Source organism: Engystomops pustulosus, chromosome 6 (assembly GCF_040894005.1).
Source record: "Engystomops pustulosus chromosome 6, aEngPut4.maternal, whole genome shotgun sequence".
NCBI classification, from domain to species: Eukaryota; Metazoa; Chordata; class Amphibia; order Anura; family Leptodactylidae; genus Engystomops; species Engystomops pustulosus.
The window spans coordinates 30,501,954-30,526,621 of NC_092416.1; the positions used below are offsets into that span (position 1 = coordinate 30,501,954).

Sequence of the window (24,668 nt, forward strand, 5' to 3'; positions counted from 1 at the left end):
GACATTACTTATCCTGTACTGATCCTGAGTTACATCCTGTATTATACCCCAGAGCTGCACTCACTATTCTGCTGGTAGTGCAGTCACTGTGTACGTGCATGATATTACTTATCCTGTACTGATCCTGAGTTACCTCCTTCATTATACTCCAGAGCTGCACTCACTATTCTGCTGGTTGAGTCATCTTTTCTGATCCTGAGTTATTGATTTCTCTACTGATGGTATCAAAGAGCCCCCACCCCTAGCAACCAAATGACACAATGAACTGGAGGAACCTTCTTAGGACAATATTTTATTCCCATGAAAAAATGTGAAGATCTGTAATCAGGTCATGAAGGGTGACATGTAAAGCGGTTCATCCTGGGAAGCACATAGAGATGTACAGTAAAACAGCACATGGCATTGAGGTTGTTCATACAAAAACAGCTTCCATAGGAAGAAATGACCAATATATAATATATCGAGAGTTATCGATGCGTAGAAAACAAAACCCTCCCACGAAATTCAAGCTCAAGTTTAGCCGGATGTGTGGTGGTTCTGAGTATTGTGTGCGCCTATGTACAATGGTAGGTCGGTATTATTGTCCTGGTGCAGGTTACAGCAGCAAAATATCCTCGCTCCAACCGGTATTGTTCAGTATCCAACATTAGAGTCCTTGGGTCTTCCATGTCTTCCATGTTCTCCACTATACATACTAAAATGTAATACCCTAAAATTCATCTACAAATTTAAAAAAAAATTATGTAAAGGACTTACATTATAAGGTGGTCCTGAATTATAGGTATTGTTGGCATTAATTCACTCTCATTGACAGATGTTTAGAAACGTGGAATTTTACAATCAAACAGATCCACCGTTCAACTGAAAGAGTTTGAGACAATTTAAGACAAATTGTTGAAATAGCATTAAATCTATGAAAATAAATCTATTCAGACCCAAAATAAACTCCAGGAGGCTGAATTCCGGCAGCCACATGTACGTGCATGGACACAAGGCCTGATTCTCGTGAGCCGTCTACAGCTTCAGAGTTGGCGGGCAAGTTCATCACCGATGCCAGATATCTCCCAGACAAAAGCACATCTGTAACACTGGGCCCAGAAGACTCCAAATACTGCCAGGTCCTCAGTCCTATCCAGTTAGTATTTAACCCCCTATTTGCTGTACTGCAAAGGTGATCGTGTCAAGGTGAAGACTAAAACCTAATCAAGATCTTCCCACCAATACAGGGACCCTCGAGGGTCAAGGTGAAGACTAAAACCTTATCAAGATCTTCCCACCAATACAGAGACCCTCGAGGGTCAAGGTGAAGACTAAAACCTAATCAAGATCTTCCCACCAATACAGAGACCCTCAAGGGTCAACGTGAAGACTAAAAACTAATCAAGATCTTCCCACCAATACAGAGACCCTCAAGGGTCAAGGTGAAGACTAAAACCTAATCAAGATCTTCCCACCAATACAGAGACCCTCAAGGGTCAAGGTGAAGACTAAAACCTAATCAAGATCTTCCCACCAATACAGAGACCCTCGAGGGTCAAGGTGAAGACTAAAACCTTATCAAGATCTTCCCACCAATACAGAGACCCTTGAGGGTCAAGGTGAAGACTAAAACCTAATTAAGATCTTCCCACCAATACAGAAACCCTCGAGGGTCAAGGTGAAGACTAAAACCTAATCAAGATCTTCCCACCAATACAGAGACCCTCAAGGGTCAAGGTGAAGACTAAAACCTAATCAAGATCATCCCACCAATACAGAGACCCTCGAGGGTCAAGGTGAACACTAAAACCTTATCAAGATCTTCCCACCAATACAGAGACCCTCGAGGGTCAAGGTGAAGACTAAAACTTTATCAAGATCTTCCCACCAATACAGAGACCATCGAGGCAGCGAGATATCAGGCCCATCACTCTTTTTCACTCACTTGTGTGTAGTCATGACCCTTCATCCTAACCCTCTTGACTTTCTAGGATCTAGTTGCTAAACTTTTCCCTTAATGTTTCCCATTCTTGGTAGCAGCATGAATATAAGATGAGACACATCAGAGAACTGGACCAAGTTACAAATCATCACAACATTGATAACACTGAGAATTGAGTTATTGAGTGTCCATTGCCTTGGAAGAGTTATTGATAGAAGTGCCCAGTAGTTTATACTGTTTCACCTTCGGCCACATGATTGTTACTCAGCAGAGACTGTGTGTCCGAGGTGCATGAGACCCGTGTATTCCGGTAGTGTTAGGTGCCCCACTGCTTGTGGTTATTGGGTTTCCACCATCCATCCAGCAGCAGATTTGGTGTGGAGATAAACAGAGACTCCTTTAAACTTTGTGCGTTTCCACAGCATAAATAATCCTCTCTCAACAATGCTCAACCTTACGGGGCCTTCATCAGAGATAGACCAGATCCACACCAATCCAGCCTCATCTCCAACTCCTCTGAAGGCGACTTGTCATTTACTTTAAGCTGTAAATTTAGAGAAAAGTGATTGTCTGAAATTAGTTCATCCTTCACCTGAATGGAGTTTGTTGTCTCTAATAGTTTGTTGACTCCTCGAGCCTCAGACCGCAACGCATCAGCTGCTCCATGCTGGAATTAGAGGCTAATGAAGCTTTCTCAGAACTTCTCCAGGTATTGATTGCGTCCGCTCATACCTTTCACAATTAATCTGTGTGTTTCTTTTATTCAGGTCTTGGTCATTACTAAATATCGAGTGACCAAATTGTAAAGATTTCATCATCTCTTAGTGTCAACCTGGACTGTGGGGGAAAATGTTCTGATGCAACCTACACAAGTGTCATCCATCAGGACTACTTAGAGTTCTAAAGGCCTTTGAAGAACCATCCATTTTCTTATCATAGTCTTTTTCTTAAAGTAGTAACTTATTAATCTAAATAAAATGTCTTTACAATAGACTAAAATTTTCCATTATACTCATCTGCAAAGGAAAACTCTATTATTCTATATAGATTCTTATTGCACACTCGCCGCTCTAGTGCATTTTGCTCCAGGTTCTAGTGTCCTCACCAAGTACAATTATTTGTGAATAAAAGTGCAATAATTCCATTAGATAATCTATAAACAGTATCCATAAAAGACCAATATCCTTGTGCATGCTACGCTACAGTCAACATGTCTGAAAAATATTCTCTTACCCACCAGTAGGCACAATGATCACCTCCACACCATAATAACCATGTGAAGATCGGGACTTGATGAGGTGCTCAGGATGTAGTCATGCTCAGGCCCAGATAAGGTGGTCTATAAGGTGTCTCTTCTACATACAAAGACACCAGTACTACATTATAGTTGGGGGCCTGATAAAGATACAGCTAAGGGACAGCTAATCTTCAAGTTACACCTCTGCTCTCTGTGCCGACTTTATGTCAAAAATATTGTGGTCTAAAGTTAAGCTCCTTCTAATTTCACCATTTAAGGATTTCTCTGTGCTCCATAACATAAACATCAATATAATCCTCAAAATATTTATAGAAAATGTGCAATCCTATTATTTGTAACGGCCAAAATCCCAAAGTAGAATTTAGCTGAAAAGTCATGGATGCCCTATCCTTCTAGAAAACTGCAAATTTAGTGAATTGTAGACTAAGCCTCACCCATGAGGAGCAGGAGAAGCCAAGTTCTTGCATGTAAAGGCCTTTCTACACACACAATGTGAAGACCACTCACTATACAGAATGCAGATCTTTTCATGGTCACTTTGGACACTATTTCCCCAAAGACATTCCGACCATGGTCATTGTAGATACAGATGAAGCAAGATCTTCTGCCTTCCCACCTGAAGAAACATCTTGGTCTGTGGAGTTGTGGATTTGAGTAACAACCAGAATGTGACATCATTTGTTAAGCACAGGTGATAGTCATATGAACTTCTTCAGAAGTGGAGCTATCAGGCCCACGCACATGAGTGTGGTACGAGGCCCAATTCTACCCTGTATTCAGAAAGCACCCTGTATATATTACACCGTACTATTGCTATAATAAGACTGCAGCACTAAGAGATATCTATGTAAACACAGCACACAAGGAACCCAAAACAAGATGTCTGGAATGAGTCCATAGAAAAAGCCAGCTCCTACACTTGTTCTGTTCCATGTCTGGACCTCTGCAGAGGGGCCCAGTCTCAAGCAGAGGGTCCTGTCTCCATGTACAGCCCTCCTGGAACTTGTGGCTTCTTTACAATCAGTCCTCTTCTCGGTGGGCTTCATCACAAATGCATTCTAGGTCCTAATGTGTTGATGAGATGAGCCCTCATGATCTGGATGCTTGTTAAGATCTTCTTTTGATGTCCTATTAATGAGATGCCAAGCCTCCTGATGTCACTGAGAAGACAGAGGTCTAGAGTTAGTAATATCCCCTTAGATATTGCCAGAAAAATAGGAAATCATGGACAGTGTAGTAAGGGAAAATAAGGGTCACTATGAACAATCTATAACATGTATGGCTAATATCAAGGCAAATGATAAAAATGCATTGCAGATCAACATGTGCTAGCAACCCCTCAACTATATATACTGCATAGCAGTGTACTTACTCTATATTCATTCTCATGACCATCCCTAGTGAGCGGTATCCACCCATCAAAAAGTTGTTCTTGTATTGTCCAAGTTTGATGGAGTCCAACCAGTCATCCACTGTGGCACAGCTGGCAATATCAAACAAACCCCTGTCCAGTCGAGGGTGGCCGATCCTAGGAGAAGAAGCGTGGTACATTGTAACCACATGGATAGGAGGAAGGACTGGACCGTGCCGGTAACAGTGTATTGGCCTATGCTCATGCTATCAGTGATCATACATGGTTGATATTGGGAAAATGGAGGGCAAGATAATTCCAGGAGCATGTCTAAGGATGGAAGAGGAGTCAAGCCATTCTTTTGACCTGTCCCATCATGTTATTTCAAGCCAAGTAGAGAGGTCACTGTCCTAGATTGAAGGATGTCTATAAGAGAACATTTGGAGCACGCTCTTTGACATGATACACAGAGAAAGAAGACGACAGAGGTGTTCTCATGATTTGATGACTTTTATTAGATAGTTTAGTGAGCATGTCCTTGGCCATGGACACAGGTAATTGTGGAGGTCCAACCTGACCTGAACCATCAGCTATTGTTTTCTAATGGAGAGTTTTAGGAGAAAGCTCAGTGACATCAAATTCAGAATAATCTGATTACTTTAATTATAGCGTGCATGAGTCTGCTCATGGTTGGATGGGGAAATTTAGCTGCCTAGCACCTACTGTCATTTATAGGGGAATGTTAGGAGAATTCTCTGTAAATGTTGAGCGGAGGAAAAAGATGTTTGAGCTGTTGTTATGATATAACCAAGAAGCACCAAGAGTGCTGTGAGCTTGCTCTGGACCATGTCCATTGGTCCATTGACTTTAGTAGTAGATAGTTGGGAGCATGCTCTGTGACATAATGTACAAGAAAGATGTTTAAATGATTGTATGATTTTTGCGCCTATGGAGTGTAGTGAGCATGCTTTGGGCCATATACATAGCTTAATGTAGGAGGAAGCACTGTCCTGTAAAGATATGTGGATGGTAGGGACTTAAATATGTCTCTCCTACCTGTTTACTGTGGCGCTCAGCTTCAGATGCTCTGGGTTACGGATGAGTTTATCCAGAATACTGACAATAAGGGAAAACCTGGGCCTCTCATTGCGGTCCCTTTGCCAGCAGTCCAGCATGAGCTGGTGTAAGGCTGTAGGGCAGCCCATAGGAGCAGGTAAGCGATATCCTTCCTCCACCGAATTTATTACCTAAAAACAAATAAAACTCATAACAATATGGTATAAGGCACAAGACAAGACCACAGGGGCACAATCCATCTTGCCTAACTATGTGGATACGTTCTTACGGAAAAAATGACTCAACTCATCTATGAACTAAAAAAATAAATCTTAATCTGGATATCTCTTTCTTGGTTGAACTTGATGGACATGTGTCTTTTTTCAACCTTATAAACTATAATAAACTATGAATCTGGATATCACCTTTCTGTCCACCAACCCCATCCCCAGTTACAGCCTCAAAAATACAGAAGTTATTATCTCTCAAGATCCCAATCACAATGATATTGAAACACGTTAAAAGGATGTTCCATCAAATAATAGGCACAACATTGGGCAGAAGGTTTGTCCTGACTATGCCTGCATGTATTTTAGGCCTTTGAGACAACATATATTACCCATAATTGTCATTATATTTATCAGATTTACTAATTAGATGCTGTAGAAAATCTGCCTGTACTTTATACACTGTTGAAGGATTTAATTGTGTCCAGAAATGCATCGTCCAACAATCACCAAGCTGGGCACAAAATGGGTGTTAATAGGGGCTTCAAGGACAAGTCCCACCCTTTGGTAACATCAGTAGTGGAGTACATACATCTCGATTAGTCATGTTCCAGTATGGTCGCTCTCCGTAAGCCAAGACCTCCCACATCACAATGCCATAACTCCACACATCGCTGGCGGAGGAGAATTTACGGTAAGTGATGGCTTCTGGTGCCGTCCAGCGGATGGGAATTTTTCCTCCCTAGAAAGCAGAATAGTTGTTGTGTCAAACTTAATATTATGAATTGTAAGACCCTCTTGTACTATCTTCCAATTTTTTTAAATTTAAAAATATAGGGAATCTTAAAATATGTAATAATCTTAAACATGTCCATCTAATGTCATCACAAACCACCGGTCTGCTTCTGAATATGTCCAAAATGTGGTCAGTTTATTAAAAATCATTGTATAATGCAATATTAATATATTCTCCTGCATTGTGGACACATCATGAAAGGGATCCCTTCATCTTGTCCTGTTCAGTTCTTCTTACAGAAAAATCAGGAATATTATACCCAACCATCTGTTGTCACCGACTGTTCTCCATTTATTCCTGGGCTGTGTGATGTGACGAGAGAACATTGTATCCAGACAACCAGGAGACCATCCAAACCAAATTTACAGAAATAGTTCTCTACCCCTGCTGCCCATGTAGGTGTCTCACCGTCGTCGTGTAGGCTGCATTAGGGTCGTCTTCCAGTATCCGAGACAAACCAAAATCTGACACTTTACACACCAGGTTGCTGTTCACCAAAATGTTACGAGCTGCTAAGTCCCGATGAACGTAGCCCAAATCAGAAAGGTATTTCATTCCTGAAGCAATTCCCCTCAACAGGCCGACCAGCTGGATAATAGTGAAGTGGCCGTCGCGGCTCTAGAAGAAGCACAGACGTCACAGTCATCACGTGGCCTTCCCACAACTTATAATAATCCAACCCTTTTATTGTAGATAAGCAGCTGGAATACATCCAGAATCTTGTTCACAGTAATATTTTCCTTTGTGGAGTAAGACCCAGAGGCCTATTGGTGGAGATTTATCTGACATCCAAAGCCAGACTTTGGATTTACTTGGCATCCAGTGCAGACAATCTTCTCTGCACTGGAGTGGGCTGCGTCTTAGGCTTATGTACGTCACTTACCCTTTTTGTGCCAGAATATTTATTTTACACCTTACAATTTACTCCAGTTTGTGGCATAATTATAGTTATATTGTTGCAGGGTGGGTACCCCTTCCAATGAGCCCTGGCCACTTTTTTAGAAATGTGGTATCAAATGGTTGAAAGTTGCAATTTGTTGTACAAAAATGTACAACTTTTTAACTCCAGAAAACTTCCAAAGTGGTGATAAAACATTACACCATTAAGGATATACCCCCCTCCTCATTTACCTTATATGAGTATTGCTTAAAGACTGGTAGGGAAAGAGATTCCTCCATTGCAATTATGGCTTTGGTCACTCATGGGATAATTAAAAAATTCTCCTTTATTGTAGTGTCAAGATGCTCAAATGTCTAATAAAACTTGATTTGTAGAGTCTAGTAGGGTCCGAAACAAGTTTTACCATTTGATCATCTTGACACTACAATAAAGGAGAAACTTTTAAGTATCCCATGAGTGACCTGTAATTGCAACAGAGGAATCCCTTCCCCTACCAGTGTCCAATCTTTGCGATCAAGTGTGAGTGCCTCCATACATTCCCCGGCACTCACCACACCATCGTATGAGCCATTATGCTCCAGTTGTACCGAACATACAACTCCATAAGGTGAGCACAACCAAATTTAAATATTCATCAGGACTGCTAATGGAACTTACACATGTGGGGTTCTGAGACTTTTTTCCTTCTCCTTTTTTCTCATTAATAAGAGGACATTTTACCATCTTCACCAACTCTGTGTTTTCTGTCTTCCCAAACCCAGGACCACCCATCGTACAGTAGAAAGTCTGATTCGCATAGCCTCTGTAACCAATATCATAATTAGGCTCTCTAGTGTCAGTTGAGTGGTCTTTGGTTGGAAGAGGCAGCCTGGCTTCACCAGATGTTGTTTGCTCTGAAAGGGTGGGAGCTAGAGAGACAATTCGTAGTATGGAGCAAAGAGTTTGAGTGGATAAAGATGATGAAAGTTTTTCTTTGAGGAAATGCCATTTAGTCAGTATATACTGACTTTTACTAGATGGTGGCCAGAAGGAAATTATTTGGCATCTTTTAGGCTAACGTGGCCCCATGGGCCTGTTTAGTTTTAGGAGCATTCCCAGCATACTCTATAAAAGAAGATGAAAACCTGTCCTCACCAAGGAAGGATGAGCTGCCAGTAACTATATTACTGTAAGAGATTCCAACTATTTACATACCCGAAGAAATGTGTCCAGAGATCCATTCTCCATATATTCTGTTACAATCATTGTTAATTTGCCTGTAAAAAAGATCAGAAAGAGAAGAGTGAACATGAGGCAAAAGCCAAATGTCTAAACTAATAATAATGTTGTCACATGTTGGATTAAATTGACCAAATTTTGTAATATCAGAACTGCCGTATAGAAGTTCTCAATACAAACACACCACCATCCCTAAAGTTCCTCCAATGTGATGTAGCCCTACAACATGCCTCATATCATGCCTGTTTCTATCTATGATTCCCATGCTATTTTTCATAAGAATACATGGTATTACATACTTCTGGTCACCACTCCCTCCAAGTGAATGACATTCGGGTGGTCAAACTGGGCCATGATGCTGGCTTCACTTAGAAAGTCTCGTCTTTGCTTCTCATTATATCCAACTTTTAAGGTTTTGATGGCGACTGGGATCTCACGTTTCCCTGGAAGCTTCAACCGTCCATAGCAAACTTCTCCAAACTCCCCTACAATAAAAATAGAAAGCAGACACTGGACTTAAGAAACAGGCCTAGAAGTTCTCCACCATAGACAAGTTTGTGTGATTTTGGATCAACATTTAAAGAATGATCAAAATCATGATCAATGATCGAACAAAAAACTGAATGACACTTAACATAAAGCAGGTGAAATTGTACCAACCCGATCCAATTATCTTTTCAATCTTGATTCTCGAAGCCTCGATCTCCCGAGCAAACTCATGGACGGCCTGGCAGGGATCTTCGTAGGTGTGAGGGTCAACATAGAGCTTAGACTCTGCCAAGGTGACTGTAAGACGGAGATCCCAGAGATTCCATTACTCATCATGAGCCACAACGTAGCTTATGAGTATATGAGTGTTATAAAGTAGACACGTCTAATGGGTGACCACCACGACCCAATACCTCACAGACCTACATAAAACCTGGAGTTGTAATAAAGTTTTAATTGTCCCAATTCTTCCTCTAGTTAAACTCAACCCCGCGATTATCACAGTACAGACTGGCGTCAATTTAATTTCAAAGGATTTTTCTAGCTTGTTCTGGGGATTAAAGCTGGAGTTGAGATACATTATTTCATCTTTTGCTTCTGTGATTCTAATTCCTCAGCATGATAATAACTTCCAGCGTCTAATGATATTAACTGATTTATCTTCTGCTCCCGCTGACTGCCAACTTACTTTGTCCATTCTGATAATGCATTTTCTCCTCGTCAGACTCCTGGAAAGCCTTGCTGTATCCACAGTGTCTGCAGAATAGAGGGACACCCAAAGAGAATGATTTGTCCACACTCAAAGAAGCTCAAATGTGTATCAAACGTCTGAATCGACGAGGAGCCACCAATAAACATACAATAAACTTCAACGCTCCCTCAATGAAAGCCTCACCTTTTTTTGCAGATCAGTACAGTGAGGAGAACGACAAGTCCAGTGATAAGTGTCAGGCAGATCCACACAATTGTCATGGTGTCGTATCTTAGGGCAACTGAGACACAAGGCAAATTATTCAAATGGTTTATATTTCCAATATTAGCTACATACATTTATCATGCAGTGTTCGACAGTGTGTCACACGCGCCCTATGTTAAAGGTGCACCCAAAAAAAGTTGGTGCACTGTGTCGGGAGCAGAGCAGGTCACAACAGCTTCATGAAGAACAGGTGCCACAAATCTTGAATCTGGCGCCCCCTGCACACTACACAGGCAAACTGCACCTAGAACAATTTGCACTGCTTTGGATAAATGTGGGCCAGAGCGTGTGACACAATTCTGTCTGACACTGCAGGACTGTGCACCCGAACACCCCTTCCAGTGCAGAATTATAAATACATGTCCAAGCAGTTTGAGCTAAAAAGAATGTGCAAAGTCTGACAAAAAACTTGTGCAGGGGCTTTGATAAATGGGGGCAAATATTTAAGAGGAATAGCATAAAGGAGAATAGTCAACAGCATGTTCAATATCTTAAACAATATTGGGATCGGTAGGATAAAAAGGCAGGTCTAACAGACGCGCTATTCAGTGATGTGTTTATGTTTTTATTGGAATGCACCTGCACAACGTGTTTCGGGAACGCACCGTTCCCTTTGTCAGGTCCAGGTGACAGCGTTTTACAGTAGATCAACTGCCAAGTCCTTGAGTCGTATAAATAAATGTGTCTGACAAAGAAATGTCTCTGAGCCCAGGGACTGTATCTGAGATCCGATGTAAATAGACCCTGGAGGAGAAGAAATTTACATGATCTGTAAGGCGGCCAGCAGTGGAACGTTGTGTGCACACAGCTCTCCGCTGCCAGCCACGTTACACAAAGTGCCTTACAGATCAAATAAATTTCTTCTCCACCAGATCTCATATACATTCCCTGGGCTCAGAGACGTTTCTTTGTCAGACACATTTATTTATACGATTCAAGGACTTGGCAGATGATCTACTATACAATGTAATAACCTGGACCTGACGAGGGGAACGGTGCGTTCCCAAAATGCGTTGTCCAGGTGCATTTATATTAAAACGTCAACTCAACACCTCACTGAATAGTGTGTCTGTTTGACCTGCCTTTTTATCCTAATTTCTGCAGTACTCAAGGTTCCGAAGCGCACAATGGCCTCCATAATCCTTAAATGGAAGAAGTTTTGGACGACCACAACTCTTCCTGGACCTGGTCGAGGAAACTAAGCAATCATGAGAGAAGATTACTGTGGCTTAGCTCCAGCTTTATGGCAGAGTTTGCCGACGGAAGCCTCTCCTCTGGGCAAGACATATGAAAGCCGCATACAATGTGCAAACACATGAAGGACTCCCAGACTATGAGAAATAAGATTCTCTGGTCTGATGAGATGAAGATTGAACTTTTTGGTGTTAATTCTAAGCGGTGGAGAAAACCAGTCGCTGCTCATGTGTTTATAAGCATGTTACAGTATCTCAAACGGGCAGAGCTCAGGACAGGACAGGTATAAAGTGTAATGGCCGGATATCAGAATGTTACATTATGTCAGCAGAGAAGGATATGTATAAGTATTTATCAGCATGCTACAGTATCTCAGAAGATCTGGGAAGAACATGTATTATGGCTATATCTCAATATGTTACAGTATCTCAGATAGGAAGAGCTCAGGACCAGACATACATGAAATATAATGCAGTATGTCAAATGGGAGGATCTCAGAACAAGATATCTTCATTCCATAATATCATGTAGTGGTCCATACTGTCACTTACTTTCTTTACTAGTCTCCACTTCTACTGTCTGGCTAAACCTTCCACAGCCAGCAGAGGTGCGGGCCCTGACCTGGAAGACATATCGGGTGGATGGCTTGAGTCCTGTTACTATAGCCCGAGTGTCTTTAGACTTCAGTGTAGAATAGCTCTGCATCTCCTTGTCCTAAAAAATTAAAATAACACAGTATTTAGTTATTACGAGTTCTATTTTCTCATATGGAAACTGAAAAATTGTCAAAAGATAAAATACACATGTTCCTGGTTATCTCAGTACAAAGTACAGTGCAATGGGTAATACTGTAGACCACTTCCTGGATGGCTGAGGATATGTTTGGGCAGATGGTGGATATTTGGTATATATTGTGCATTGGTCATAAAAAGTCACCTTTTCAAAATATTTGATCTCATATTCCAAGATGATGCCATTGGGCTGGTCAGGTTCTTGCCATATTAAGGTCACGCTGTTCTGTGCCGTCTTCTCTTTACGAATAACCACAACCTGAGAAGGAGCTGAGAGATGACAGAGAAGCTGCTATCACTTGAACATTCAATTATTCAGCTAAATAAATTGCTTTGTGAAAATAATGTATCAAATTATTTTATTAATCTCACACCATGCCAGAACTGACAATGAAACCTTTCCCATAACCAGTCTCCTTCAATGACCCCTACTCCTTAGAAATTACTCTTCATGTGTATTATCCCCTCTTAGAAACTACTCTCCATTATCTTCTCCTGCAGGAACTTCTCTCTCTCAATTACTCCTTCTCCACAGTGACTTTTCTCTATTACTGATTCAACAATGACTACAGTGTCAACTATTCTTTCTTGACCATTCTCCTTCTATGACTTGAGAACTTTTCCTCTTCCTTACTGACGACTCTCTGTCAGGGTCTTCTCACCATCAATATCTCCTCTCACTGAATGACTCCAAATCAGTGGCCACTCTCCACCTATCACTCCACTTCTACAGCGACTTCTCTCCATTAGTGTTTCCTCAACATCAGTGATTACCCTCAGTGATTTTGCTCTATCAATTACCCCTTCTTTCAGTGAATTCTGTATTGTAATGACTCTACTAGTGACTCCTCGTCATCAAAATCTCCTCTCGGTGAATGACTCCTCTGACTTCTCTTCCTTAGTGACCACTGTGAATTAATGACTTGTTTCCCTTACTGAATACTCTTCATCAATGGCCCCTCTCCCTCAATGACTCCTCTTCCTTAGTGGCCATTCTTCATAAATGACTCCTCTTCCTTAGTGGCTATTCTTCATAAATGACCGCTCTGCCTCAATGACTCTTCTTCATTAATAACCCCTCTCCGTCAATGACTCCTATTCCTTAGTGGCCAGTCTCTGTCAATGACTCCTATTCCTTAGTGGCCACTCTCCGTCAATGACTCCACTCCCTTAGTGGCCAGTCTCCGTCAATGACTCCTCTCCCTTAGTGGCCAGTCTCCGTCAATGACTCCTCTCCATTAGTGGACACTCTCCATCAATGACTCCTATTCCTTAGTGGCCACTCTCCGTCAATGACTCCTCTCCATTAGTGGACACTCTCCATCAATGACTCCTATTCCTTAGTGGCCACTCTCCGTCAATGATTCCTCTCCCTTAGTGGACACTATCCATCAATGACTCCTCTCCCTTAGTGGCCAATTTCCATCAATGAATCCTCACCCTTAGTGGACACTTATTCAATGACTCCTCTTCCTTAGTGACCACTCACCATCAATGACTCCACTCCTTCTCTATCAATTGCTTCCTTTCTTATAATTCCATTTCTTTTTACTTCATTTGTATCCTTCTGATTACCAATAATGACCATTCTCAGACTTATTTACTTGTTTTTTTGACATCCAGGTCTGGATTCTTGGATCTTGAGATTTCATGTTCACCTGGATGAACTCATGTTGTCCTCTCTTTTGCCATTTGGTTTAATAATATGCTTACATACTGTAAGGAGTATTTTGGCTTTCACCTTTTACTGATATTATTCAGAGGTCTTTTTGAAAACCTCTCTGAAGACAACGACTGACTATTCCTATTGCTAAGAGTTGCACCCTTAAGTTTGGTACCCTCTCACTAGAATAGAATCACTTCAACAAATCCATATATTACAAGTACCCAAAACGATCAGTACGAGGAATAGCAATGAGCCATTTTGGTATTTAGACAAGCTGTGATTATGATAACAATTTTTTTTTAGTGCAGAACATCATGGCCCCAGTTACAGAACACACTGGTTTTGCAGAGGGTCCTACCTGCCTGGTTCGTGGTTATATTCACTGTGGAGAACATCCTTTGCTCCAAGCTAAAGTCGGACACCCCGTTGACGGCCTCCACCCAGAAGGTATAGTTCATGTGGGCCTGAAGATTTGCCACTGTAAGGGAGGTCTTTGCAAGGCTCATCTGCTGGGGGGTGTAACGAACACCTCCGCCACAGGGCTCACATTGACCCGCATCCCAAGCACAGCGTCGGCAAATGACATTGTATGTGACATCTCTGCGCCCACCTGTGTCCCTTGGTGGGTTCCACTCCAAGGTCACGGTGGTGCCATTAACACTGGAGATGAGATTGACTGGAGCAGAAGGTGGACCTAACAGGGAAAACAAAGAAAAGGATCAACAGTGAACAACACCATCAGCTGGTGTCTAATATGGAGGCCCAATCACTTACATAAGAGGCCCCTATGTTGAAAACAATACATTCTGTGAATTTGAGAGCATCACAAACCGTTCAAGTATTCAAGTCAGTCAACGATATGGCCAAATCTCAATGATACATGTTGTTCACCTCCAGTGTGAACTCCTGTCCCGTACTCACGTGTGCAGGCTGTAGATGGAGGGTCGTCGGCAGAACGGTAATAGTTGGTATCACATTCACAGATTTGGGCAGCCAAGGTGTCTGAATGACTAAACGGTGGGCACTTTGAGCACAGCTGGTCTCCTGGCGAAGACTTATAGTATCCAAGATCACAAGCTGCAAGACAAAAAACTTTCATGATATCTATACAGTAAAATGTGTAAACGGCAACAAAGATAGAAATGAAGAAAACTAAACACAAATAAAGTAAAGCCGGTAGCTTGATGAGGTCATCACATCATGATGTCATTTTCTAGACACAAACTTGAGAGAATTTGGTGGAGGATGCGGGAACACTGAGAAGTTTGCAAAGTGGCTAGAGGACACATTTCATTGTCGGGACTAACCCTTTAATGGATGCATGAATGAGCATTTTGCAAGTATTGGTGATGTAAAGCAGTTAGCACATTAATAGAATTTTTAGTTTGTCTGAAAATCCATGGATAAGTAAATAAACCTACCGCGGAGAAGTGAGAACTTATAGGGGAAGGGGGCTGTTCTTAATATGAATTATTAATATAGGATCGGCGGGGGGCGAACACTCAGCACCCCCACTGTTACCAAGTGATGACATGGGTGGTCAGTGGTGGTTCTGAAGTCATACTTGACTATTGTGACTATTGTGCGTTTTACACCTAGTTTCCCCTTATTAGGTTATTGTTCCTCACAGCAGTACAATTCCTGTTCTGTGAATGTAAGACAGGGGGGAGATTGCTGCAGATTGGAAGGTGTTCCCACAGCTAAGTCATTAAAATCAAGCCAAAGTAATTAAGGCAAAAGTTAATTAGCTCATTAACATGGAAGGTTAGGGAAGATTATAAAATGAAGGCAAATTGCGGATTTCTCTTCATTTATCATCTGGGCCTTTATAATACAAGACAAGACAGTGGGGTGACAAAGCAAGACACAGATGTCCAGCCGGTGAACAGGACGGTCAGGTGGGAGGGGCAACCTGTGCAACACTTTAGGAAATGGCTCAGAAACTTTTGCAATTCCCGCAGGGTTTAAAAAAAAATAAATTGTGGAAGAAGGATCAGCAAGGATTCTCAAACCACATTTCGTTATACGCTGCACCAACAGGACATTATACAAAGGAAAGTCTACAACCATATAGTAGCTAGTGTAAGGAGAACAAGGCACAAGAAGTCTCATTAAAGCGGGAAAGACAGGGCTGGAGTTTCACTTTAAAGGAAATCTAACATTTAATTTTATGCATTGTGAAGAAAACATACCTAGAGACTGCTGTAGCTACACTGATGCAGAAAAATATCTTGTTTATTCCCTGAACTGAGTGATTTTGCTGAAAAAAACAATTATAAAATTATTAGAGTGAGGCTCTGTCGCTCCTTTTCCTCCGTTTTCTTGAGTGAATGATGTCATCACTGTGTTGTGCTTGACAGGCACAAGTAATCAATCGCTGCAGCATCCCCCAGATGCTGTGTATGAGTGACCCAGCTCATGTTGATTAGTCCTGTCTGGACAGTTAAAAAACTCTGTATAATGTGTTTATAAACAGCAAGATAAAGCAATCAAGATTCCCAGGGACCTGAATGTTTTAATTGTTTGGTCAACAAAACCACTCAGCACAGGGATTAAACAAGATATGTGCCTGCATCAGTGTCGCTACAGCATTCTCATGGTATGTTTGGTTCATAATGCATGAAATGCATGGTAGATTTCCTTTAACACTGCAGGTCATTATAACCACTATAATAATATCAGACCCCAGACCAAACCTTCTGTACAGACCCAAGGCCAGAACATTGTTATTACAGACTTGCATCCATGTACTTTTTTGTGCAGTTCCCAATCAAGCCCCCCTCCCGTTTATATAGATCCCGGAGTAGAAACTTGTTTAAGTAGACCCTTGATCTCTCCTTGATTCAGACCCCAGACCTGTTGCTCATACAAATGCAAAACCAAACTCCTCTTTTATACAGATCATAGAAGCTTCCTTTAAGTAGACTCCTCTGTATATAAACCACAGGCCCCTTCTTCATACAAAATGCAGACCATATCTTGTTGAAAATTTACATGTTCACTAAAGTTTCAACAAACTTTGCATAAACTTTGGTTATAATGCAAATCATTCTAAGAATCTTTGTAATATATCTTGCCAGATATAAATGCTTCTTTTCACCACTTATCTGGCTCTTTTATTCCTCCACGCGGCTTAACTGGCCATAATTCTGAAATACCTGTCTAACTTACAATTTAGGGAGAGAGAAAATACTATAGAAGTCTACTGAGAGGAGAAGGGAGCAGGAGCTAAGTGCAAAGTAGAGACAAAGGCAGGAGCTGCTGGAGCTAATAGTAAGTTTCTTTTTCACCCCAGATGCTTTATTCACATCAGTACCGGTCAGTACATCTCTATAATGTGCAGTGTATGGAGGACATCACAGTAGCTAATCTCCACACACCAGCTAGGAGAGAACTAGAGAATTAGGCAGAGACTGTGGGAAAGGCTGCTACAAAATACAGAATTAAAGGGAATCTGTCATCAGCAGTATAATTGTGTATATGTGCTTAAAAAATATGGAAAATGTTATATACAATGGGGGTCATTTACTAAGGGCCCGATTCACGTTTTCCCGACGTGTTACCCGAATATTTCCGATTTGCGCCGATTGTACCTGAATTGCCCCGGGTTTTTGGCGCACGCAATCGAAATTTGGCGCATCGGCGCCGGTATGCACGCGACGGAAATCGGGGGGCGTGGCCGAACGAAAACCCGACGTATTCGGAAAAACCGCCGCATTTAAAAAAAAATTTGTGTCGCGAAAATTTCACTCACCTTCATCTTGGATAGGCCGGTGTATTTCGAGGCATTCCAGCGGACTTCAGCGCAGCAGCGCCACCTGGTGGACGTCGGAGGAACTGCTTTGATGAATCCCGGCCGGACCCGAATCCAGTGCAGAGAACGCGCCGCTGGATCGCGAACGGACCGGGTAAGTAAATGTGCCCCAATATGTGAGCAATGCGGGGAAACTATGAATATTTTCAGTATAGCGGCACTTTATATGTGTAGGTGGGATATGTGTTATTTATATGTATGGGATGTATGTGCATACATATTGGTCTTTGTGATAATGAAGATGTTATAGGTAGTCTTACCTGGAAGTATTATCTGTATAGTGGTGTGAATTATTTAGTGTTATCCTATTATATGCTGTAGAACAGATGATTTTCCATTCTGTTTGTATCTCGGCTCTATTAGTGTTTTATCCATTTTTCACCACCTAATTAGTTTCTATGGCCTTGACTCATCGGGCATGATAAGAGCTTTAAGAGATGCGGGCATGAGTTAAAGGGATATGTAAATGGCCCTATAGAGTCGAATCTGTCAGCGTTCAGTCTACATCGTGTGATCTGCACTGATAAGAGACTAGGACGAGCTGCGTGCACTGCCGTATAGGTTCTGCCGTAGTCCGCAATTTGCTTCTCACCAAATTTGAAACAGAATGGAGATAAGGGGCATAATTTCAGGAGAAGTTGAAAAGAATGCTACACTTTGGGCACATTTGGCTCCAGGTTGCAGTAGGCCCCTGGGTGACAGAGCCTCAGTGGGCCTCTTGGCAGTGAACTCACATGGCAGCTTTAAAAATTCAGAAACTAAAAAAGTCTCCTGTTCCGTAAAATATTCCCTAGTTTATCAATCCAAATGGCACACATCACCCCCTATGGATTCATTAGATACAGCCCCCTTGACCCCCATGAATTCCTTATGTTCAGCCTTATGTGCACCCCAGGACTCGCCGTGGTATTCTCAGAGCTGGCACTGGATCTGACTTTGGGGGCGTCCAAAGCTCCCGCTGGTTGCCATCTATTGACCGATGCCTTTGCACCTGACAAACCGATGGTGACAACGTCTTGTTCATTGCATTTGATGTCTTAGCCAATGGCTGGCATCATAAGTGACTACGGAGACCAAAGAATGGGCAGGATGTGACACCTGACATCATCGCCGATGGCCTATTGGCAGAGGAAAGGTCAGGAACACTGTAGGAGCTCGTAAATTCACTTGGGGTAAGTGATGCCCCTTCAGGTTTTTTTGCTCCGAAAATACGATTAGACAAGAACTAGCTGGGCTAGAGGCGTAGCATGAAAGAAATTGCCCCTATTAATACCGGAAAAGCATCACATTAAAAACGGCAGCTGGTAAGGTTGAGTCATCAAAATCAAAGACGAGAGGTTCCTCCATCCCACCCTTAGGCTGGTGGCACACGTGGCGTTTTGAACCCGTTTTGGGGCCGTTTTTAAGCATGCCGTTAAAAAACGTATACGTTTTTGAAAAACGCATGCATTTCTTGAGAACGCATCCGTTTTTTGACCGCTATTACCAATTATCTTAATTAAAACGGGTCAAAAACTGATGCTTTTTCAAATGCATGCATTTTTTAACGGGCTGCTTAAAAACGTCCCAAAAAACGGGTTCGAAATGCCACGTGTGCCTCCGGCCTTACTGCTGGGCCCTATTACCCGCCCTGCCATAAAACTGATTCCTATAGATAGAAGGAAGGGGTCTCTGCTGGTAGCTCAGACCCTGCTGACGCCACGTTTCTTATTTCTTTCTATAGAAAAACTGAAGTCCCTTGGTATTTTTAGAAAGATTATTAGTCTGCAGAAAGTGATTTATCTCCCCACGTGCAGATAAAAACCCCGACATGAGCGACAGCAGCTGGATCTCCGCTCCTCCGCCTGACAATTAAAAGTGCTAATTTCTTATTCCAATAGATCCGCTTGGCTTGTAAATCTCTCTGGTGAAGCGGCTTTTGCCGAAGAAAAAAAATGACATTTCTGTAGGAGCAACACATAAGAAAGCGCCTCGGCTCGGAGTGTTTATTCCTGGTGAGAAATATGCAGATTTCCGGCTTCTTCCGATGCTCGAGTCTTTGTGCTGCTTCCGTTTCATGTGAGCACATCCAGTGAATAACCTCGAAATGAACCCCGGTGCTTCCAGTGGCGGGAGGCAAAGTTATCGCCTTAATCTAATCAGATCAAAATGGCAACACAAGGAAAGTGCCACTATGTGTTGGCACGGGATGTCACTTGAAGCTGCTGGGCCCCAATGCAAGATCTCCAAACTATAATAATTATATTTTGTTAGGCACCTCATATGGATAAGAGCCCCTTTGGGCTCCTGTGTTGTGGTATGATCAGGGGTGCACCAGCCATGAAGCAAGTTGAGCCTTTAGCCTCAGGCTGCAGCAAGATTGGGGCAGTAGCAGAGGTGCAACCACCTGCTACAAAGCAGGACCTGCCTCTTAAAAATAGTGTTAGCATTGGTGTAAGATACTTCACGGAGAACCCACCTACTGAAAAAACTGACCTGATTTATTTATGCTGGATGGGGCAGTGCCTTCTATAGCTTTCCTCTGGCAGCAGAACATTTCGGTTCACCCCTGGGTGTGATCACACTCTGCATCTTCTTTCAATGTGTATAGTCATGGCCATAAGTTTTGAGAATGACACAAATATTATATTGTCACATGATCTGTTTCCCTCTGGTTTGTCAGATGTTTTATCACCTACAGAAATACAAGTGCAATCATATTATGTAACAAAAGCTTTTATTGTCAGTGAGAAGGAGTTACTGCAGCGAGTCAGTATTTGCAGTGTTGTCCCTTCTTCTTCAGGACCTCTGCAATTCTCCCTGGCAGCTCTCATCACCTTCTGGACCAAATCCTGACTGATAGCCGTCCATTCCTGCACAATCACTGCTGCATTGTGTCACAATTTGTTGGTTTGTGTTTGTCCACCCGTCTCTTGATGATTGACCACAAGTTCTCGATGTATTAAGATCTGGGGATTTACAGGCCATGGACCCAAAATCTGTGTGTTTTGTTCCCTGAGCCATTTAGTTATCACCTTTGCTTTATGGCAAGGTGCTCCATCATGCTGGAAAAGACCTTGTTCATCAAACTGCTCTCGGACGGTTGGGAGAAGTTGTTCTTGGAGGACATTCATCAGGAGGAAAGGTGATTCATCAGAGAAAATGACTACCTCAGTCCTCAGCAGTCCACTCCCTGGACCTTTTGCAGAATATCAGTCTGTCCCTGATGTCTTTTCTGGAGAGAAGCGGCTTCTTTGCTGCCCTCCGTGACACCAGGCCTTGCTCCAGGAGTCTCCGCAGTCTCACAGTGCGTGCAGATGCACTCACACCTGCTGCTGCCATTCCTGAGCAAGCTCTGCACTGCTGGGAGCCCCATCCCCAAGCTGAAACACTTTTAAGAAACGGTCCTGGCACTTGCTGGTCCTTCTTGGGCATCCTGGAGCCTTTTTGGCAACAATGGAACCTCTCTCCTTGAATTCCTTGATGATGCGATAGATTGGTGACTGAGGTGCAATCTTTCTAGCTGCGATACTCTTCCCTTTTAGGCCAGTTTTGTGCAGTGCAATGCTGACTGCACGTATTTCTTTAGAGATGGTTACCAGAAGAGAAACAATGATGCCAAGCACCAGCCTCCTTTTAAAGTGTCCAGTGGTGTGATTCTTACTTAATCATGACAGATTGATCTCCAGCCTTGTCCTCATCAGCACCCGCACCTGTGTTACTGGAGCAATCACTGCAACAATGTTAGCTGCTCCTTTTAAGGCAGGCCTGCAATGAAGTTGAAATGTATTTTGCAGGAAAGAGTTCATTTTCTAGGCAAATATTGACTTTGCAATTAATTGCTGTTAAGCTGATGACTCTTTATAACATTCTGGAGTATATAACCTGATGCAGTAGACTTTGTAAAAATTAACATTTGTATCATTCTCAAAACTTATGGCCATGACTGTAGTCCCCAGTGCAGCTTGTCTCCCCATCCTGCTGCCTATTGAAGATACACATTGTACTAATCTAGAAAGTTTAACGTGAACACCTTTCCATTCATGCACTCTGCACCTGATTGTATAATCTCTGTTCTGATATTTCCATTTTTTTTAAATTTCCTTTGCTTTACTATCAATCCCATGTTGCATCAGCACAGTTTCAATTGACAAGATATAGACGCACCCATCTCTACTAGCTAGGAGTGCACTGCGATTATCCTCTAGATCTATATTCTCCAAAATAAGCTGGGAGGAAAAAACTTGAGCTTATTTATAACTGTTTGACAGGAACCTTACTTATTATATATAACTGAAGTTTCTTCCCCCTATGGAGAGTCTGTGTGGTACTGTCCATCATAAAGGAAGATCTGATGCCGGTGATGGGTGACATCTCTATAGACTCCAGTTTGGAAACTGTAACCTTGGAGGTAGGTTCATATTGCATCCTAATGCAATATATGAGGGAAAAACAGCCGGGAAAGTAATAAGTACTAGTTGTAATTCATTACTTGAGCTTATGGTAATTTCTTTGTTTTTGGATGGAGTGTCTCTTTAATGAAGACTCAATCCTTATCCTCCCTGGTTCTTTTAACTGGATAACATCAGTTTAGGTTGTAAAAGATCCAAAGATTGCTTTGTGGTTCTCCTAAACTTTGGGAGAACCACAGAAGAATGTTTAGATTTCACCCTTTGTGACCTTGTAATGATCATTTGTTACTTCATCAATGTTAGGATTCTTTACCAAGGCAAATTTTGGCATAGATTTTCTGAAGGAAAATCTTTGTGGAAAAAACACCTCAAATCAGGTCTCACTGATTATATTCACTAAAAAAGTAGCATGACCCATCTGAGGATTTTGCAGAGAAACTTCTGGGAAGTTCTGAATCTAAAATTGGTGGAAAAAATAGTTCTATAGATTAAGAAAATTATTATTACGTCATTTCCGCACTTCCTGTTTCAGTAAGGGTGGACATTGCCCCCCACAAAGCTCCGGCACCTTCTATAATATCTGGAAGTTGATGGATCTTCTACAGGATAACGTCGGGACCGTCCATGGATCAGACTCTCTGCTATGTCTTCTAGTACAGGGGTGATACAGACACAAAGGCGGCAGCTGGCGGACAGCAGACAGCCCGTTCCACGTTCCCGCTTCTTGGATTAAGTCAATATTTTCCAGATAATTAGTGCTGAAATAATTAATGAAAGGTTTGATAACAGCCATCAGCATTTAACCTTGAATAAAGTTCTGCAGAAAGACGTCCGGGGAGACAGCGGCGATCCTGGCAAACATCATTTTCATGTTTGAAGAAGAGGACACCTTTCCACTAAGTACCCATTATAGAGCCGACCAAACAAATAACCCTCTAAAGAGTCTCCCTGGGACCCCAGATCGTCCATTTATATCAACAGTCTACTCCGATATGACTGGATGGAGTCAGATGTCCGTCAGGCGCGCCAATCTATCAGCGTTTGCACAGTTGGAACCAGGGTGGCGGGAGCTTTATGAGTCTGGAAATGTAATGTTCCCTCACTCCAGTTTCCTACGGGAGCCCGACGAGTAGAAATAGAATTTTCTGAACGTGCGTCGTGGGGAAAGTGAGAAACATCTCGGTGGATAATTAGAAATAATTGCAGTCCATATAGAGGAAAATAAAAAAGGGCATTAACCCTGTCCTGAACGTTCAACACCTTGCTCCAGAGACACCTTGACAATCGACTAGACTGACTGAAGAGGTGGAGTCATGGCCTCTAATTACCCCACCAGAAGGATATCTCCATCAGGGGATATGTGACCCTGGTTCAGGGATAGTGCAAGTGATCACAGGGGACTCAGTCTTAAAAGAAACTTAGCATCAATAGATCTGATGGTAGATTCCTCCTGAACCTACCTAACTTGTTAAAATACTTTATTGTAGTAATATGTAAATCACCTGCAGAGGCTTCTGGGGTGTGGAGTATCCTTAGCTCCCAGTGCCCGGCCAGGCTAGTACACGCCCCAGTAGCCTCTGAAGGTAATTTTCCACAAGTTAGGCTTCGGGATTATTAAATTACAGATTAGGGCAGAGGCAGGCAGGAGGAACCTACCTTCACATCTACTTCTGATGGTAAGTTTAAGGGGCGTAACTTGGGGAGGCCGGGCCCCTAGTAAACTTCTGAATACAGCCCCCTTCCTCCTTAAGGCTAATATATACACACACATATCTGTAATACATACATACAATGTGACGCATAATATGAATATAATGATGCACATCCTCCATACTTTATTGTCCGGTTAGATGCTGGGGCCCCCTAACACTGCGGGTCCCATGGCCGCTACTATGGCTGCTACCACTGTAGTTATGCCCTAGGTAGGTTTCCTTTAAAAGACTATGGTTTTACCTGGATTAACACAGCACTAAGTATATTGTTTCGGCTCTCCAGCCATGTTAAATTCGACATAGTGTAGCCGGAATGCAGATGGAGCTGTGTTTGGCTCCTTCCAAAATAGTTGACATCTCCACCAATCAACATATCCTTAAAGGACATCTATCACCAGGATGAAGTATTGTAAACCAGGCACACTGACATACTGGTGTGTGCCGCCTCTGATAGAATTTTCTCTTCTTTTAACTACTTTAGCTATAGGTTTTTGCAAATAAAGGCTTTTAAAATTAAATTATTTAAGTGTATGTAGCCTAGAGCCCTTCAGGCTTATTTGCATAATTTTTAAAGCATTTTTTTCTTAAGAACAAGGGCATAGGAAACTTGAAGAAGAGTGGATCCTGCCAGAGGGGTCACACACCAGAATGTCAGTGTGTTTGGTTTACAATTCTTCATATTAGTGGTAGATTTCCTTTAAGGCCATTAATAGTTTCAGGCTAAAAAGGAAACTTTTATATTTATATATTCTTGCCCAAGATGTGTACTATCTACAAGTAATCTCTGCAAAAACTGCTTTACCACCACCTCCTGCCTCCTGCTTGAGGTAGGGGAGAGAGAAACCAATCTCAGCAATGAGCAAGCTACATCACCTAAACTCCAATGGGACTGCTATGTTAGCTAAAC

The 24,668-nt window shown here is 42.2% G+C and overlaps 1 protein-coding gene across 2 annotated transcripts in view; it reads right to left on the minus strand.

Annotated features, from left to right (window-relative positions):
- Nucleotides 1–285: 285 nt before the first annotated feature.
- Nucleotides 286–24,668, minus strand: part of EPHA8 (EPH receptor A8) — a 58,067-nt gene continuing 33,684 nt past the window's right edge. The window contains exons 4-17 of one of the 2 annotated variants that reach the window (XM_072155449.1): nucleotides 14,766–14,921; nucleotides 14,203–14,538; nucleotides 12,324–12,448; nucleotides 11,939–12,101; nucleotides 10,113–10,209; nucleotides 9,906–9,973; nucleotides 9,389–9,514; nucleotides 9,028–9,213; nucleotides 8,705–8,766; nucleotides 7,018–7,227; nucleotides 6,406–6,555; nucleotides 5,587–5,777; nucleotides 4,552–4,707; nucleotides 286–4,339 (exon numbers count right to left, since the gene is read on the minus strand). In XM_072155449.1, coding sequence (XP_072011550.1) covers nucleotides 4,225–4,339; nucleotides 4,552–4,707; nucleotides 5,587–5,777; nucleotides 6,406–6,555; nucleotides 7,018–7,227; nucleotides 8,705–8,766; nucleotides 9,028–9,213; nucleotides 9,389–9,514; nucleotides 9,906–9,973; nucleotides 10,113–10,209; nucleotides 11,939–12,101; nucleotides 12,324–12,448; nucleotides 14,203–14,538; nucleotides 14,766–14,921 — 2,141 coding nt within the window. In that variant the 3' untranslated portion in view covers nucleotides 286–4,224. The remainder of the gene's footprint in view (nucleotides 4,340–4,551; nucleotides 4,708–5,586; nucleotides 5,778–6,405; nucleotides 6,556–7,017; nucleotides 7,228–8,704; nucleotides 8,767–9,027; nucleotides 9,214–9,388; nucleotides 9,515–9,905; nucleotides 9,974–10,112; nucleotides 10,210–11,938; nucleotides 12,102–12,323; nucleotides 12,449–14,202; nucleotides 14,539–14,765; nucleotides 14,922–24,668) is intronic. The other variant, XM_072155450.1, reaches the window with a different exon arrangement.